At 41.9% G+C, this 18,466-nt stretch overlaps 1 protein-coding gene across 1 annotated transcript in view; it reads right to left on the bottom strand.

The window, feature by feature from the left end:
• AGAP1 (ArfGAP with GTPase domain, ankyrin repeat and PH domain 1) overlaps positions 1 to 18,466 on the bottom strand; it is a 385,969-nt gene that overhangs the window by 114,401 nt on the left and 253,102 nt on the right. Inside the window, 1 exon segment of the mRNA XM_050900363.1 lies at positions 12,955 to 13,123. Within this exon segment, the coding sequence (XP_050756320.1) occupies positions 12,955 to 13,123 (169 nt within the window).

The raw sequence follows: 18,466 nt of genomic DNA, 5'->3' as shown, positions 1-18,466 counted from the left end.
GCTCTAGCACAAACTTGTTACTTACAACCTTATTTAAAAATCATTATTTCCCAATCCATTGCTAATTTTCCCACTTCTCAGTCTAATCGCAGCATGCCCTGGACATGTATTCCACCACCCCAGTAGGCACTACTGCTGGCACACCAAAACAAGGACTACTGGAAGTCAACTGCTGTTCTTGCGCACTTTGTATGCTGCACAAAGCTTCTACAAAACAGTCCTACGGTTTTTCCCGTCTGTAACAGGCAAACCCCAATCTAGACCTCCACAAAGCGATCGTCCTTTATTTTTGCTCAAGGATAAAGCCCCAACAGCAGAAATCATCTCAGTCTTTTAGCAGACAAGTGAGAGATGGTTAAAAAGAGGAGGCCAGCAATACCCATTGAAAAGTAAACCCTGTATATATTGGGTTAGGCACATGAAGCCGTTCCGTCAAGATCTTACAAGCAATGCCTTGACGCATTCTGCATCTGTTGTCTTCCCCATCTGTACACGTATACACACACATATGTGTATCTACCTATACGCAGACAGATAGATGCCGATCTCGACATTAACATGAAATCCTTGGTCAGCTACCTGGCCCATTCTGGAGTTGTGAAAGAGTGCCTCTTCAAATACATCATATATGCATCAGCTGGTTGCTTAAGTTGATTAGCAGGGGGCAGTTAAATTACTATGCTAATCCATGTATTCTCAGCACTGTTTCCTTGATATGGATATGTGTATATGCTTACTGGGAAGCCTTGATTAGTTCAAGCTTCAATGTGTCAAAGGCTCCAGATTCTTTCCAAAGAATAATTTTAGCTGTACTCACATCCGTAAAGTGTGGGAGCTGATTTGAAAAGGTACTTACCTCTACCATATGCTATTTTTCTTTAAACAATTTGCATTTCAAAGTGAATATGGCATTTATATTTGAATGAATATCAGTATGTTGCCAGAACCGGTCTCAAATGAGCAAAAAAAGATGCTGGTCTCCTATTGAACAAAAATGTTTTCATCTACCAAAGGAGCATCAAAGGAAGAGTTCCTCTTTCTAGCTCTAGACAGCTTTATTAAAACTATCTTTTCTGATATTATAAAATATCCCATTATGATCGCGCTTACAAAACGTTCAAACAATTAAGCTCTACAAAAACCATCCAAATTAAGATGCAAGGTAATTTCCAGGTTTGGTCAATGCTCAGCAGAAGAGCCTCTGAGAAAAGTGAGCGTGCTCACACAAAGTCCAATTTATATATCCATCTATTCAGTGTAAGTAGCCGCCAACAGCAAAGATGAAGTAAAGACGGGAGACTCGGCACAAGAGGAATTAAGCAGAGGAGAGCATGCCTATGTGTACGTATGTACATATTAAGAGGCTGATGGAAACACACCCACTGGGGGCACAAAGTGTCTCCGTTTCCTATGCACAGAGGGACTCGGGCTGGCTCTTCACACACAGTTGTTTCAGATTTACAAAACAACAGACCACAAATGCAACGTCAGATTACAATACTTAGAAACATTATGAAAATAGCAAAGATCTATACAAACACAGGACCATACAAGATGCTAAGTGTGCATCTAGGCAGTAAAAACCAAAAGATAAACACCCTGTGCATTATAAAAATTTTAATAAAATATACAATAAAGTTTAACATAAATGTTATCTTACACATATGCAGTAACCTGCCCAACCAAAAAATAAACCATTCAGGGTTTTGTCATGTTGCTCTTGTAACGGAACAGTAGGGCGGACAGCATTTTAGCAATTCCTCTTTTGCTGTATTTTAACAAAAATTATACAGTGAATCATCACTGGGTAGCACAGGTTATTTTAACAGACACATCACTTTAACCTAAGCCTTCACCAACGATGCCACCCACTAATTACAAATGCAAAATGAACATAATTCACAACCGTACCCTAAAAAGTGAGATACCAGTGACTTAAATACATGGAGGTGGTCTCCATTTCCTGCTGCAGACACATTTGTGATCTCTCCCAAACAAATCAGTTACAAGAAGTTACATTCAGGAGTGCAACTAATATACTCTTGAATTTATGAGACGAGCAGACATTGCAAGAGTCGTGAAGCAGAACTATATTTTTCCATGAAGCAGCAGCCTATGAGACCTGCAGAGAGCAGCTGCACAGAAGCACAGAAAGACTGAATCAGATGAACTACAGCCTACTGCTACGCTTTCACCACGGTCTTGTTTTATTTGTGTTACGCTCTTCATGTTCACGACAAGTTTCTCTTCCAAAAAAAGAAATAAACCTCTTAAGGCCAGAGGGCTGCGCTCACCAGCTGTTAGAACTAATGAAAAATACATTAGAGTTGTGGGTCAGGAAATCCTGACTCTTGGTATCAGAGGGTTAATTGTTTCAAATCATGTTGGGTCAATTTATGTTGCAGGAATACTGCCTATTCTTGAAATGCCCTCTAATTCAGTAAAAGGCACCGTCAAGTAGATTAGATTGGCTGTTGGTCGCCCGTTCAAAACCCGTACCCAACACTGCTCCCTGAACTTTCTTCAGGCATTAGGGTGCAAAAGGAAAGTGAGAGAGGCCACTTTGCTAGCTGCAAAAAGATGAAAAGCATTCCCTTCCCGTTTCCTCAATTCTGCATTACGTTCATGAATTAATTCCCAGAGTCGTGCAAAAATCTTTCCAGTGGACAAACCTTTCCTAAGAAGTGGCTGACCATCCAAGCCGTGCCACTTTCTGCCTTCTGCTTTGCCTATAAATATGAATGTTAGGACAACTCCTGCTTTAGCTGAGGAAAATTTGGGGATGGCTCTTCTGGGTTCCATCAGTTTGCTGCCTCAGACCCCAGCATCCATCTATTTACAGATGCATCCTCCTTCCCTTGCCAACTCTGGAGATCATGCCCCGCACTGAAATCTGGGAAAACTACTATTTACAGCTCCTTGACTTTCCAACTGAGTGGAGTAAATCCGCCTTGGAAAGGAAGGTATTGCCCAGGTGTCAGAGCGCTGTCTGGCCACGTTCTCATCAGGAAGATCAGCTGTGGGACTAGGGCCGGAGAGCTCCAACTTCCATAACCATGTTCTTGAGTGGGGTTATTAATGGGGGAAAATCCACTAAAGTATTGCTACAGATTCTGTTTTGATCTGACGGCAGTGTGCAAACAGCACATCGTTTCCGCCTTGGGCTTATCAGGGACCTAAAATAACTTGAGGTTACTCTTACATGGAACAAGAAAGAGTGAGACGACAGTATCTTTTCCAGTATTGAAACTCTCCTTCAGTACACTGACAATCATTTTCAATACTGTAGCAGACAACTTGCTTGTGGGTTTTCCTTCTTTTTAAGATTTTTTTCAGAAGCATTTATTTACTGAACAAATTCCCTGAGGATAAGCAGCTATTAATAGAGGAAGGCCTTCCATCTCGCAGCCTGGCAGGGCAGCCTCTGCAAACCGGGCTTGATTAGTAGTGTACAAACCGAGAAGGGTCAATACTAATGAACAAACAAGGCAATGCCAAGAAATATCCTGGCAGTGAAGGACATGGTGCTGGGAGTATAACGAGAAAAGCTATTATTCTCAGAGCATGCCAAACCAACACAGCAAGTGTGGAGGAAAATTAAGTCATCAGAGGAGACATCTCTTCTAAAAGAAAGTTAAACCCAAGATCTTCACCAAGGGCTTCTGCTCAAGATCCCAGACCATTTATTCTGCCGGGATCAAAGTGTGCTTTCCTTTCCCAGTAGGCATATTAGTATTTTTTCAGTAGTTTTAACAAATAACAGCAATAAATAAGGTATGCTTCGCTTTCTGGACAAGTTACCTGCTTGTTAAGAAACTGTATCTGGACCCAGAGGCGACCGTTTTACACCGGCAAATGCTCTACTTTGTATTGCTGTTATTTGGTTGTAAATCCTGTTAACAACTGTGAATTTAACTTTGCAAAAAATAACAGTGCGAAATCAACCAATTCAGGGGTATTGTGCTGCTCGTGTGTAAAGCGAGGCATGGGTAGGGGCCTGAGGTAAAAGATACAAAATGCTTCCTGATCCCTTTGACTGTCTGTGGAAGTTATTAATAATGAAATTGGAGAGGGGGTGGGAGGGGAGGGTCTTACCTGCACGCTGGATCTACATCAAAACCCGGTAAGATTAACTGAACTAACTTTGGGAGCTTTCCACGAGCCTACAAACCTCCCCAAACCCTGCGAGCTGCAACCGGAGCCTCTTCAGGATGCGGAGGGATGACTGCTGGTATTCAAATATCCTCCAGACTTAAGAAAATGGAACAAAGAAACTTTATTTTCGAAAAAGAGACAATAGATACGAATGCGAGATGACTTTTTTTTTTTTATAGCTATTGCCACTGTAACAGCAGCTAAGTGAATGCATGTCTGCAGTGTGAGCAGTTTTGATAAACAGCCTCTGCGGGCCACACAACGGGGATAATGTATCCTTAAGTACTGCCAATGAGCTGCCATTCTGCACAGCCAATTACTTCTGTGCGTCTGTCACTCAAAGGAAAAATGACTGAGCCCATTAGATCAAACCTTTGTCACTGTTCCTAATGCACTCTTAGGCCTCATTAATCTGAGGGAGCAGCAACACAGCCGCCGGTGCCTCATTGCCTCCCCCACAACAGGCCCACGTGAATCTTCTCATCTCTCCCCCAAGTGCACCACGTTAATCAAGCTCTCCTTATTACCCCGGTCCCTGTCACGGCGGAGAGCGCTCTCTCTCTTAAATGCTCTCATTATGGTCCATCTTTAGAGCCGGCTGAGTGGAGGGGGAAAAAAAAAAAGGAAAAAAAAAGAAAAAAAAAAAAAGAGCCAGAGAGAAAGAGAAGAGGAAAAAGCAAGTCCGATCACATTAATATTCATGACAATAATTAGTATTCTAGGTCACTGAATATTCATGCTATTAGTTTGGTTTTTTATGGGTTTGCTGGATGTCCTGATTGCTGGAGTGTGGAGGAAAACAGCATGGTTGGGACTTTAGATGTCAACGGCAGTTCAATACTCAAAACACATTTGTGAATTTTTTTTCCCTTTTGGTAAATCAGCTTCAACCCTCTTGATGGCTTTAATATTTTAAAATCACTGGGGGAAAAAGAACGAGCAATTCTGCAGAGGTCTTAACATCCAACCGGTTAGTATTACAACGTGTAACCGTCAAAAATCGGCGAGATTGCATCGGGTGGACAGGACAGATCTGTGATTTTATTCAGGATACGGTGCAACGGAGGCATGAAAAATCAACCAGAGTGAAACAGGCACAGGCTGAGCAGCACCGACTGCATCTTGGCAGGCATCTACAGTCATCCGCCTGAAGCTTTACGACACATTTCTACCCTTTATCTACCTAATCATCATTAGGGATGGGCACCATTTGCCCACCTCAAGAAAGAATCTTGAGACAGTTTGTTGTTTCCTTCTTTCTCTAAAGAGAAAAATCGAAGCAAACTTTTTTTTTCCCCAGCATTTAACAAATGCAGTGTTTTTATCAAATATTTATTTCATTAACACTAATATTTGCCCTACTCCATTTTCCCCAATATTAAGGAACATAGGGTACTAACAGTGAAAGTTTATTTCTCTCTAGTTCTGGAAAGGGCAAATCCTAGTTCAACGGAACGGGAGAAGACGACCTTGAGGGATCCCCCTCTAGTGGGATGAAAGGGAAATCTCAGATGCCCTTAAAATTGGGCTTTTTTTTCCGTTGAAACGAGCAAACTGACAACTTCTCCTTTCATTCGCTACCGCTGTATATCACTGAACTAACAGCAAACCCAACCAAATGGAAAATTGACTTGAGTGATTAATGACAAAAGTCAGTCACAAACTTGCATTTGTGACATGTGGCAAAACCGTAAAACTCACGCTCAAGTTGAAGCGCGGAAAACGTTTCACGTTAAGTCAAGTCATCTCACGTACCACATTAGACTAGAAAATTAGTAGCAAATAACTACCAACTACCAACCTCTGGCCTCGTGGGAACTCCACCAGATAAAATCTGGCACTGTCAAGTCACACACTGCTCCAGCACACAACCTCAGTCACCTACGAGTAAGGGAGTTCAGAGCAGATTCAACAATTTAGGACTCAGTTCTACATTTATTTGCCAAGGCACCCAAGATCTACAGGCTTTGGAGCGATTGCCTACACTAGCAAGCTCTTGGCTTGATATGCATTTTTACTCATCGTCAGCCTGATCACAACATCTGAATCCTTACAGTACCCTCCAATTAAAAAAACATTATTACATGATCTGCAAAAATACCAATAAATTCAGTATACTTCGGATTGAGACTTGAATTCCCAACGCATCACAACAGAGGGGTGATCCTACCCACCGTTTTCCATCATGCTTCCCCTCCTGCATTATGGCACGCCACACTTCAGAGGGTACTGGCTCTCAGTACCGGACTTAGCAGCTATTAATTCAGATATTGTGGAAAATGGCTACCCAACGTGACAGGCAGGGCTGTAGATATAAGTTAGGCTTAAAAGGTTAAAAAAAAAAAAAAAATGCAGTGGTTAAAGAACAGAATTATTAGACAGGTACTAGAATCTGAAGATACCATGTCAGAAATCTTACTTTGAAGGTATACCGGTCTAATTGAAACACCAATTCTCTACCTTTTTAAAAGAAAAATCTGGAAGGCAGTCCATTCCAACTCAGCCTGATTCCGAGCACTTCAGTGTAAAATAAGATTACTTAATGACCACTGCATTGATTTGATAGATGATCACAATTAATAACAGATAGAAAACTCACATTTATAAAAATGTGAAGATGCCGTTCTTATAACATGTCTGAAATGTCACATACAGTTAGCAGATAACAACCTTTAGCATACTTAACGATGGCTATGTAGCTAACACATTTTAGGATAGTTCGCATACTGTACAGTCACTATTGTAAGTAAATTTAATAGCACCAAATTATTTAAATGAAGTGTTAATCAGGAAACAATTTATCGCTACACCATAAGCTATTTTTAGATGTGAACTTTCTACATCAGTGGTTCTTGCTGCAGTGCAGGCTTTGGGTTGTTTGTAGAGGAGAAGAAATAAATGACTCCTGGGAGACATTTCAGGAATAAGTTCACCTTCAGGTCAACCAGTTCAAGTCCAACTCAACTTGGGAGTAATTGAAACCCGGACCCACTCCCGCTCCAAAGTCAGCAAGAACCGAGTCAGCTTCTACAAGGCACAGAGACTTGGCCAGTGGCTGATTTACAGGACTGCTGGCCCTTAGGACATCGCCGCAATATGCTACCAACTAGTAGATAAAGTTGGAACTGAGCAAGTCCACAAGTTACCCTTTTCTGAAGTACTTCCAATGGAGACACATCAACAGAATGATGTCCGCTGCCATGTAAATTTAGTTTATATTTAAGTTACTTAAGCATCATTCAGCAACTTTAAGATACCACAAAAGTAACAGAACTTTAGATTAAAGGGAACGAACTTGCATTTCCCCCAACTCAGAGATTCCTACCAAGTTAGCATACAAGTACGAGCACCTTTCATAAAGCCACAGTTAAAAATCTGTTATTTAAAGCCTATATATAACAAAACTAAAACAACCTCCTACCCCCTCTGTATTGCCTGGGAGAAGCGGCCACACAGAATCCCAATTCTTACAGGATAAACCCCGAATTGCACCTCCAAGAACCCAAGAAAGCCCAGAGACCAGCTTTCAACTTTTAAGGTGTCATGGCAAAACTTCTAGGAGGGAAAAGTCAACCTTTTTCCAGGTAAGGTGTCTGGCTTTGCAACAGCAGAATCAGCCTTACCTTCTACTCATTTGTCTGTTTTCTGACAGAGTACAGAAAATACTCCTGTTTCCCCACTGCTGTTTCACTTCCAGTTTGGTTACTGTCCTACCATGACCATACACATCAAGGGAAAAGTATTTTTCCCAGCTCTTGTATCAGTGTGGAAACCCAGCAGGAAAGAGTCATCTTGAGGGTTTTTCTACATATATTCTCATATAGGTCTTTATTTTTTTTTTTACATCTCTGAAATGGAAACTCTCAAGAAGGACTGGAACTTGGCTTTTGTTGTTAAGGTGATTATTTCCCAGAGATATCTGCTTCCAGATGTTTGGGATGTAAACACATTTACAGATCAGGATAGCTGTCACTGAGAGATGGTTATTGTATGTCTGTTTATCAAACAGTCTTTAAAACCAGAAAAACAATCTTGTTCAGACAAGAAGTGCCACAAAGCACGACTAAATTCACTGTGCTAGGAATGACATGCTTTTAAACTTTTCCTTCTGCACGTGACACCTATGTCAATTAGACTGAACAGAAAAAACTTTCACTTACTGCTTGGCTGTTATAAATCGTATTACCAAATAACTGAATATACCCCTCTTGAATTCACAACATCATCACCCTGATTAGCCTAATTCCTTCTATTCTCCTCATAGCAACGCTACGGGAAGCAGCTTGGGAAAGATCTTCACCACGCTTAAGCATGAGGGAGAAAAAGAGTGAACGTGTTTGATGCAAACGATCACTTAGGTCCAAGAAGGCTTTAGAAAGGGAAGGTGATGAGAAGAAGGAAGAGCTCAAGAATCAATAGCTCAAGAGCTATTGAATCACAGACCATGTTGGGGATTAGAAGAGAAGCTGAATGAAGTTTTGAGCTCTCTTATGGATGGAGTGTTATGTCTTCTAGCAGCAAGCACTGCCTCGCAGAGACACAAGGTACCAGCGATCATCCCTGCAGACATCAAGCGGGAGCTAGGAGATAAAAGCTATCCCCCAAGCCTCTCTTGTGAGATGACTGCTCCTACTCCCTGACCCAAGCTATCCCAAGTCTGCCCACGTGCTCTCCCTGACACCTATGCCAAAGGGTACCAGTCTCTGAGACAGCATCCCCATGGCACGTATTCTACAACCCACCAGTTGACAGGCAAGAGGCTTTGCCTTTGCCTCCCTATCAGACCAGCTGAGGTGCTGGCAGCTGCCCAAAACACAAGAAATTCCACTAAGAGACAGAGAAAACTATCTGTTGGGCACTCGTGAAAGAATGAATTTTAAACACGTCAGTTACAGGCATTCAAATAGACATCCTAATACCTATATTTATCAGCAAAGTTGGCACTGAAATCCATATTTAAGGGGCAGCTTCTGAACAGTGTTTAATCACAGACCATTGTTGTCTTCAAATGAAGACATCATTTAAGATAAGCGTTATTTGACTGTTTCAACAATAAAAATGCATTGAATTTTTCGGTTTTGATGTTTGAATGAAAGTAAGTTCAGACATTTCTAGGAACATAAGTTAGTGGAAAACAGGTAATCTCAGCCAAGAAACGCTTTTAGTGGGCCTGGGCTATCACCATGTATAAGCAAAGACTATGAATTCTATTTCTAGGGGCAATGTTAAACGTGACATTTTAATTGAGCAGTGGTATTCTTTTAATATCTTAGCTTTTTCAGTAACCTGTACACAGTTACCTAACAGTAGAAGGAAAATTAGTCTGTTCCCGACCACATCAAACAATTAAATGAAATATTGTCCTCACTTCTAACCGTGGTGAATATTACTCCACTTCAGGTATCAAGTCTGCACTGGCAAAAGCACAGAACAACAGAAAACTTCGCTGTTTTGGGGAAGAGATAACACGTGAAGCAGTGAGAATGTAGTGTATTTGCAGGCCTAAAAATAAAAATAGCAAATGCTGATTCTTTCTGCGTTTGGTCCAAACCTCCTCTGTACAGCAGATCCGTGTACAGAAACCTCCCAACGAAAAAATAGTAACAATTTCAGCCCTGCGATCAATTTTAAAGCATCACGCAAGATGAAGACAGCATTTTGCCAGCACTAACAACTGAGAAAAAGCTCTGAGGCAGCAGCACAGACTGCAAGGGATAATTTGCAAATGTTTTTAGCTGCACGACAGATAACCGCAGAGATATCAGAAGTCCTCCCAGCACTCCAGAAGCTGAGCACCAAGTACCGACAGGTCTCCCACCCAACAGAAGCTGTGACCCTCTGCATAAAAACCACTGTCAATATACTTGACCACATGAAAGTTCACACTAACAAGCCAGGCACAGACTGTGACAGTGTCTTTTTTACACTGCTAATACTCACGTAATATTTTGAAATCACTCTCTGCAATGCAGCTCTTCAGTCTTACCTAAACACAAGAGTACTGAGTGACATATAGACTGACGCACAGGTGAGCTGCTGACAGTTATTTCTCAGCTTCAGTCTGTCCTGCTACTTTTTAAAAAATTTTTATTTCTTTTTTTTTTTTTTTAAATAATACTTTACTGATTAGCAGTTCCTTTTTTTGTTTGTTTTTAACCCAGCAATGACTGCTTGGATCAATCAGCTTTCTTAAAAAAAGCTCCTCTGTCTTGCTGCTGCTGGTCCTTCTGTCCAGTAACGCAATAACCAGACAGACCTCAAACGTGGCCTTTAAGAAAGAAAGATTCAACGAAGGCAGCTTCTTCAGAAGAAACAAATTCTGTGAAGAAAAACCCCAAAGAAGAGATACCATGGCTGATAATGCACTCAATGTACCAATCTGAATTTCAGAAGCAACGGCTGCAAGGAAAAATACTACAGTGAGTCTGGAACTACTCGCTGCGTATGCGAGTAATGAAATACAACCTTACAGAGATGCTTGCATCTTCACTGACCCTCCTCTCACACCAAAACCTTAGCCATCACCCTTCTATATCCTCCGACACCCAAAGTGGGCACGAGACAGCAGGGCGTGAGGTATGAACAGGCTGGCCGGCTGCCATGTAGAGCATAAAGCTGTTCAGTCCAGCTTGTCTTCACCTGCTCCCCCCCCCAGCAAGTTACAAAGATGCTTCAAAACTGTTATGCTTCGAGCCAGCTATAGGGGTAAGGTAATTAAGACATCAATGCTTGCTTTATCTATGGGAAGAGCGCCATGCCAAGATAAGCAGGTCAAGAACTTGCTTAAAATTAAAGAAGGATCAGTGTAGCGTCCCAGCTGCGTGAGAGGGGAAACGAAGGTATTCAAGTGGGTAATGACAGGGAAATCAGGTTCAACTTCCCTTGGATCCAACTCTTTCATACATTAGGAGGGCATTAATTATTTCAAGACTTAACCGCAGCAGATCTCTTGAGCTCTGCTAACCAGACATCAACAACGGAAAAGTCTTCCAGTATTTCTAAGCAACATCATAAAGATGCCAAGAGAGAGGACAGAAGCTCCAACTCTTCCTACCACATTATTTGAAAAACACTATCTAAAAGCAGAGCAGTTTTCCATCATTTGCACTTTCTAGCATAATTAACTTTTCTCTTTTAAAACAATTGCTGTGCGATAAAACCTCAGGCTAGCCAGGATGCATACACAGTGGCTACCACCGCTGCCAGAGCGAGCTGTCTACTGTACAGTTTCATGTAAAGAAAGCATTACATGTGCAGAGAGTCCTGAAACAAAATGAAATGTGCATTATTCATTTAAGTCACACACAAGCTGTTTCCCTCTGACCTGGCAAGCTAAGCATATGCCAAAACACGTAAATTCCATGCTATAAACTTTATATTAGTATGTATCTCTGAGTATGTTTTCAGAAATGTACTTCTCTGGAGCAATCAAGTAATTTTTGCCTGTGTTCAAATGTCTTAAAAGCAGAAATCTCTTATTTAAATGTCTTACCGCCAGTTTATTGACTCAGTCCAGCACTTTTCTTCCCTAAATCATGGAATAGGTTGAAAAACAAAAACACTCCCCACACCCAATCATCTAAATTAAATAGCAAAATGGAAAAAACAAACCAACCATGAATAATTTTCTCCCATGAACTCTTCCAGTGACAATGCCAGCTCTATGCCTCTCGAGGGGTAGGTTACAACTTGAAAAAGAGTCTGAGGAAATCATGGCTTCAGACATTTCAGGTCCCAGGCCAAACTAATATAACATGCCACACAAGACCTCCAGGGATGTCTGCTCCGTGGCACCACTGTAAAGCCACAAGGCCTTTTTTTCTTTTCCTTTTTTAAACATTCATCTCAACATGCAGCAACCGCAGTTGGAAGGAAAATCCTCCTCCCTCTTTCCCTAATATAGAGGAACGCGCATCGCAAAAACGCAGGCAATTACATCTTGACTTGAAGCGTAAGATAACTATTACTATCCACGAGAAGTCTCTTGGATAGCAGGGTGACCGAGTTCCTTCCTGCGGTTGCTCATCCCACCTGGGTAGCGTGTATTGCACAGGGACAAAAGTGTGTTTGGATGGTTTTGTCGGCACATGCTGGAGGTGCCTACGTTAAATCATAAATGCAAAAGGCACTCGGCACTTTATGGACGTCATCCCAAACATGCTGACAAAACTTCCATACCAACACTATTAAGCTGTGCGTTTTACAAGATAAATTGTCTTAAATGTTTTTCCTTAATGCAATTTTTTAAATCCACTTAGCTGTATGGACAAGTACTTCAGCGAACAATAAACTTTTTTGTTTAGAGCTCACAAGGAGCTATAAACTACTTCCATAAACGAACTAAAATAGCTTTCTAAAGAAGAATCATGCTGTTGGAAAGTCCAAAACTATGCATCCTTCTAAAGGTGGAAAGAAGTGCTGTGGATCCCACCAGGAAGCCACAAAAAGCCCTTTCAAAGGATACATCTCCTGTTTTTCCCAAGTATTAGACCTAACAGATCAGTCATAAGGCGGCATCAATTCTTCACATATGTTAATTTCTCCGAAATTATGTAGGGTTTTGGCAAGTATAAGGTAACAAATATAAAAAGATGGACGGTGAAGGTTACTCAGAAACTTAGAATCTCTTGTGGAGGACAGATCAGCAGTCAGGGCTTAAAAAGTTACACATCAGTGGTTATTTGGATTTGTAAATTATTAATAGATACCATCCCCATCCCAGTAGTACATGACAATTGCCTACAGACACTGGAAATGCAGTCTTGCCCTTTTTTTTCCCCTAGCATGGTATTCTCTTACCTGAATTTGGTGAGATGTGTAAACTGCTCATGTCCTTGGAGAGGCCGTTTGTTTTGGGACTGGAAATGGGCGCACAGGCTGACGTAGCTCGGGGTGGCCTCTTCCCGGGGACTTTCACAGTGGTTCTCAGCAAGTCGATTTCTTTCCCGTGAACGTTCTGCATATAGTCCTGGTAAGAGTGGAAAAAAAAAAAAAACCCAAAAGCTAATATCAAACAGGTAGTTCTAGAAGCAGTAGAACTAATGAAACGGGGTTTCGTAAGACTTTTGCCCTACATCACCTGCCAGCACCCACCATATGGTTTTCCCCTTCCTTCCATTTTCTTGATAATCCCTTCCACACTTCTCACTACAAATACTCCCAAAAGTCTGGAGCTTTCTAATACATCCTCCAACTACCAGCTGGATAAGAGGCAATTCACAACGTGGCTGGTTCTGAGCCGCACGTCGGAGTTCACCAGCTAGCAGGTCCCAAACAGAAGGAGAAGACAAGGCTGACTGTCCCTCATGAGCACGCTTACTTGTGTCTCCTCTCTGCCAATGTTTTATGCGCTTATCTCTTTTTCCCTCAAATTTGGCTGAAACTGGTCAGCAGGCACAAAAGTTATGAAAGGGCACTGACTGGTACAGTTTCTGCCATTACAACATTGTTGCCTTAGAATATGATCTTTCCTCCACACACAAAAAAAATCACAGAAGGGAAAAAATTATGCAAATTGTGTCTGATTAAAGTAAACACACTAAAAGCTGGAAACCAGAAGTGGAAAAGGCTTTTCCTAATTCTTGTTTGGAAAGCCCACAAAGAGGAAATAAGCATATAAACCCAATCAGCTATGGAAAGACAGCGGTCAACTGACTGGAGCCAAGCCACCGCTTCCCGAGAAATCCATGAGAAAGTTCTTCAAACTGTAAATAGCCTCTGGAAAAACAGGCTCTTGAGATTCTACTTCCCAGCTTCAAAGGCATTCCCTAGATTGTCTGTGGGCTTCTTCAGATGAAACCAGGAAAGCAAATGGACACGGGTGTCTTTATCAGAGGGCAAATGACAATTCATTAAGGTGAGAAAGCCACTGAGGCTGCAATCCTGGGATACATCAGGAGAGATATTTTCAGTAGAGATGGTGAATGTTAAAGCCAATACACAAGGCACCAAAGTTTTCATTGCCTGGTACACATGGATGTGGTTACTTGCGTTCTAGAAAAAAAAAAATTGAAACTGAAACAACTATGAGGACACTAAAAGAAACAAAGAGACTGTATTTTATGAGAAGACATGCAAGGCGGGTAGCACAGGACAGCAAAATAAAGAATGAAAAGGGGTAAGAGCATTGCACGAAAACATATCTGGGTATATGTAGCCCAAGAGGAAAACAGCAGTTTGAACTAAAGATTGGGAAAAGATCTGGGCTTAAGCTCTTGAGTTAAGTTGGAAACCAAGGGAATGGTATTCTTGAGTAATCTTCTATGCGGAGCAGCTGGGGCAAAAAATCTAATTCCTTTTCAGATAGAACTTGATCCACTTAGAGAGGCCTGGGTGATGCTGTGGGCATCTGCATGAGCAAAGACTTGCCAGCAAAGACATAACTCCCAGTTGTCCAAGTGTCCAGGGCAAGATTTAGCCAGATTACAAGGTGTTACATGAAAGACTACCATTATTTAACTAGGTTGTTTCCAAACTTGCAGCATACAGACCTGTACACCACCAGAGCATCAACTTTACAAGTAAATACCCAAATGGACTAAAAGTATACGCGAGGTCTACATCACTGCTGCCACGGTACGGGGAGCAATCAGCTCCCTCATAAAAATCCTTCCACCGTTGACAGTTTACAATACAAATTATATATTCCGCTCAAAACACATTAAAAAAAATATCTACTACCGGACCAGCATTCATTTCTTCACAGCTAACGTTAATCTGTGATAAAACCCCAAAACTAAGCCATCACACCAGCTTTCTTTTTTCCCCTAGCTGTTTGAGAATTATTAACGGTAAAAAGGAGGGGTTCGAACAATTTGTGGGGTGAGGACACAGAGCTCTGCTGCCAAAAGAAACAAAGGCAATCCATTACTAAAAATTCATTCACTAGGTGTTAGATAGAAATGAACAAAACTGTTTCATCCATAAATTATCAAGTTGGCGTAACTTTCTTGTTCAGTGTCAGTTCTTCACAAATTAAAATACAATAAGCAGAACATAATTGAGCATTTATTGCTTATGGGCTCTAAAATGAGGCTTAATCAGATAGTGACTAAACCTCAGCATGTACTCTTTTTAATAGACACATTTTATTTAACATACAACAGCCAGTGTACACCATTTAAATTTGAGAAGGAGGTGTTTATTCCAAATTCTTCAGATGAATAGCGTGTGTGATTTCCCTGCTACCCTGCCAACTTGTGAGATGTGACAGGGCATTATGAAAGCCCTTTTAATTGAGAGCAAACCAGGCTTAGGTGAGCTATAAACCATTTGAGAGAGTAAGTGAATGTTGGCAAACAGGAAATAAATGCGCTGTAGCCATACCGTTATTATATGAAAGTGCCCAAACACAACAGATGCCACATAGGTATTAATGTCAGCTTAAATATTTATAGGGATATATCAAATGTAAATAATAAAGCCTCTTTCATTGTGTGCAAGATGCATAGCGATAATCTCTGCATTTCCCCGAGGAGGAGAGAGGCAAGCACCAAGTTTCCAGTCGGCGGAGCATCCGCCCCCACGCGCGCTCCTTCAGATCTGCACTTGGGGAATAAAAGTTGAAGCTACAAAATAATGTCGCAGCTTCAGAAGCGCAATGGAGGGTTTGATCAGATTAGAACAGATGAGGGTCTTGCTGTCATCTGGAATATGCTGCGTTAAAGAGAAGACAGCAAGCCTGATTTTGATATGCAAATGTTACAGATATAACTCCCCTAGATGTTAGTTGTAGAAAATGCTGATCCGAGAAAAAAGGGGAAAAAACCCTTTAACAAGGCATGAGGGTAATTCAAAGCCAAGTACTTTTAAACAGCACTTAACAAGTCCCTAGAGCCCACTCAACAGTGGGCCACCCCAGAAGTGCCATCTTCTGCCCCTCAACAGCTTGAAAAAGTAGTAATTGCAAACCCATTTGCATTTTTCTTCTCAACTTGTCCATGTTCATCATTCAGCAACGCAGGGGGAAAAAAAAAAAAAAAAGAAAAGCAAGCAGCAAAGGAAAGGGAACCCTCCCCAAACGTGCGGATAACAGGAGAAGCCAGCGCCCCAGTCCCCCGCACCCCTGCGCTTGCACCTTCGCCATCGCTTGTTTTTTACATTTCGCTCCTAATTATGTTGCATCTATTGCCATACACTTAATTAGCTGCATTAATGTGATTTCTTTTCACATAGTCAAGCAATTAAGAGCTATGATTGAGTTTCATTCAATTAGCCTCAACAAACATGCTAATTGATGTCCCAGATGCAAATGAGGTGCAATGAGAGAAACCTGCTAGCAATTGAGAGTTGTGGCGGGGAGACCCACAGCTCTCAGCTTGCTGACAGCAGCACAGCTTAACATGGCTCCCACCTTCTGCGGAGCTGCCTTCCGAGGCGGCGGGGGAGACAAGCCATTAGTGCCTCAGTTGTCCCAAATAGATCCCTACAGGAATAACGGGCAGCGCTGAATCAAATCGACGTCGTCTCCAATTCTCACGGCAACGGCTGGTATGAGCCGGAGAAGAGCGTAGCGTTTTCCTGCAGCCGGGTAGGCATTACAGACTCTGCGAACGCCACGGTTTCGTCAGCTAAGGACTATAAAAGGTCTCCATCTAATCTCCGAGCTCGTGAAATACTACACAGGTAATGGCCTGCAGTTATCAGTAACTGGCAACTTAATCTTAGTCAGCTGTGGGGCAATGCTGCCTTTTCAAGTTAAGGCCAGAATGCATCAATCAATCAATAATCCCTAAAAATATGCTCGCTATATTGATTCTCATTGCTTTTCATCCTGAGGTTACCGTTAGCGGTTTGCTCAAATATAGTGCTGCTGAGGTGTTAATTTGACTACTCAAGGCCATTGACCATTATCTAGAGGACTAAATAAACTGTTAAAATATCAGCGAAAATCGTAAAAGCTGCATTGACTGAAGATGACACAAAATATTATTTGACAGCACCACGAAATGAATTGCCTTGAGTAAGAAAGAAACGATGTGCCATGACACAGAATAATGTAAAGTAAAATTACTTTAGTTCTGCTCTTAATACAGCTCTCCGTTTACAACAGCAGAAATTAATTTAACCAATTAACTGAACAGAAGCCTTTCAGACATGCAAATTGAGCAAACGGGTATGATGATGTTTTCTAAACAGACCTACCAAAAAGAAACACTGCTATTTTGGGGGGCCCCCTTTTGTTTTCAAATGCCTGAGGTTGTTAAATTTGCTGCCGTACATCGCAACGACTTCTGATTGCCCTCAAAGCCAGAGAAGACACTCCACCACCAAGGGCCACAAGCTGAACCCAGGCTACGTGACGCTTCCAGCTAGCTGCCTAGTTTCTCCCAGCTGAGAAGACTGAAGCCAACAGGCAAACTTCTCTTCTTCCACAGCCATGCTTTCGTGCTGCTGCTGCCTCCTTGGCCCCTTTTTCAGGGGAGGAAGGACATATGGATCAGACTGAGGGAAAGGCAGAAGAAAGTGCTGGCTGCTGCTTCCATGAAGCTGGGACTCAAACTCACATCATCCAAGTCTGCCACAGTTATCTCAAATACTTCACTAAAGGCCCACTGAGCATGCGGCAGCGTGGTTCCTCCCTAGAACTATCCTTAAATTAAAGACGTGGCTCATGTTAGGTATGTAACACTGTGGATATCAAAAATATTATGGAGCTTGAGGATTTTCAAATGTCTCTAATACAAGAGATGGTCATCCTTGTCACACACACACACACAAAAATGCCTTTCTACTACCTAGGTTGTATTTAAAAAACATAGTGTTTCATTACCAGTGTATTAAGCAACAAAATATGTATGAATGCTGAGTTACTGAAGATAATATTTATCAGTTAGCACCTTGAGAGCTAAATCCCCCATGCTTTTTTGTATAGCTGCCTGCATGCAAAGTGGGAGTACAAATCCCCGTCCTTAAAGCAGGTGTTTTCCTCTTGATTTGCACAATTGCAAAATATTTTCCAAGGTAATGGAAAACAAGCCCACGAAGAACGAGAGCCGAACCATTTTACTCAGCCAGGTTTACGCCGCACCGAAGCACCCGAGCGGGCAGGTTCTGGCAGCCTGCCCACACAGGCAAGTTCACTTCTGCTCCGGCAGCAACAGAAGACTGAGTTGGACTCTTTCTGACTGAACTTGCTTTGGACTGTACTTCTGTCCTGGGATTGCAGTGAAATGGCTAATGCTGCAACCTAGTCTTCTTGGCCAAGAAACCTCACCAAGAAGACGGAAGGATCAAGCTGCAGAAGACATCAATTAGGGCCGCCTGCGCCTGGGCTCAGCTGGACTGTGGACAGAGAGAAACCCCTTCTTAC

This window comes from Gymnogyps californianus, chromosome 7 (assembly GCF_018139145.2).
Source record: "Gymnogyps californianus isolate 813 chromosome 7, ASM1813914v2, whole genome shotgun sequence".
NCBI lineage: Eukaryota > Metazoa > Chordata > Aves > Accipitriformes > Cathartidae > Gymnogyps > Gymnogyps californianus.
Note: the sequence above shows the minus strand (reverse complement) of the source record. Positions and strands in the feature narration are given on the sequence as shown.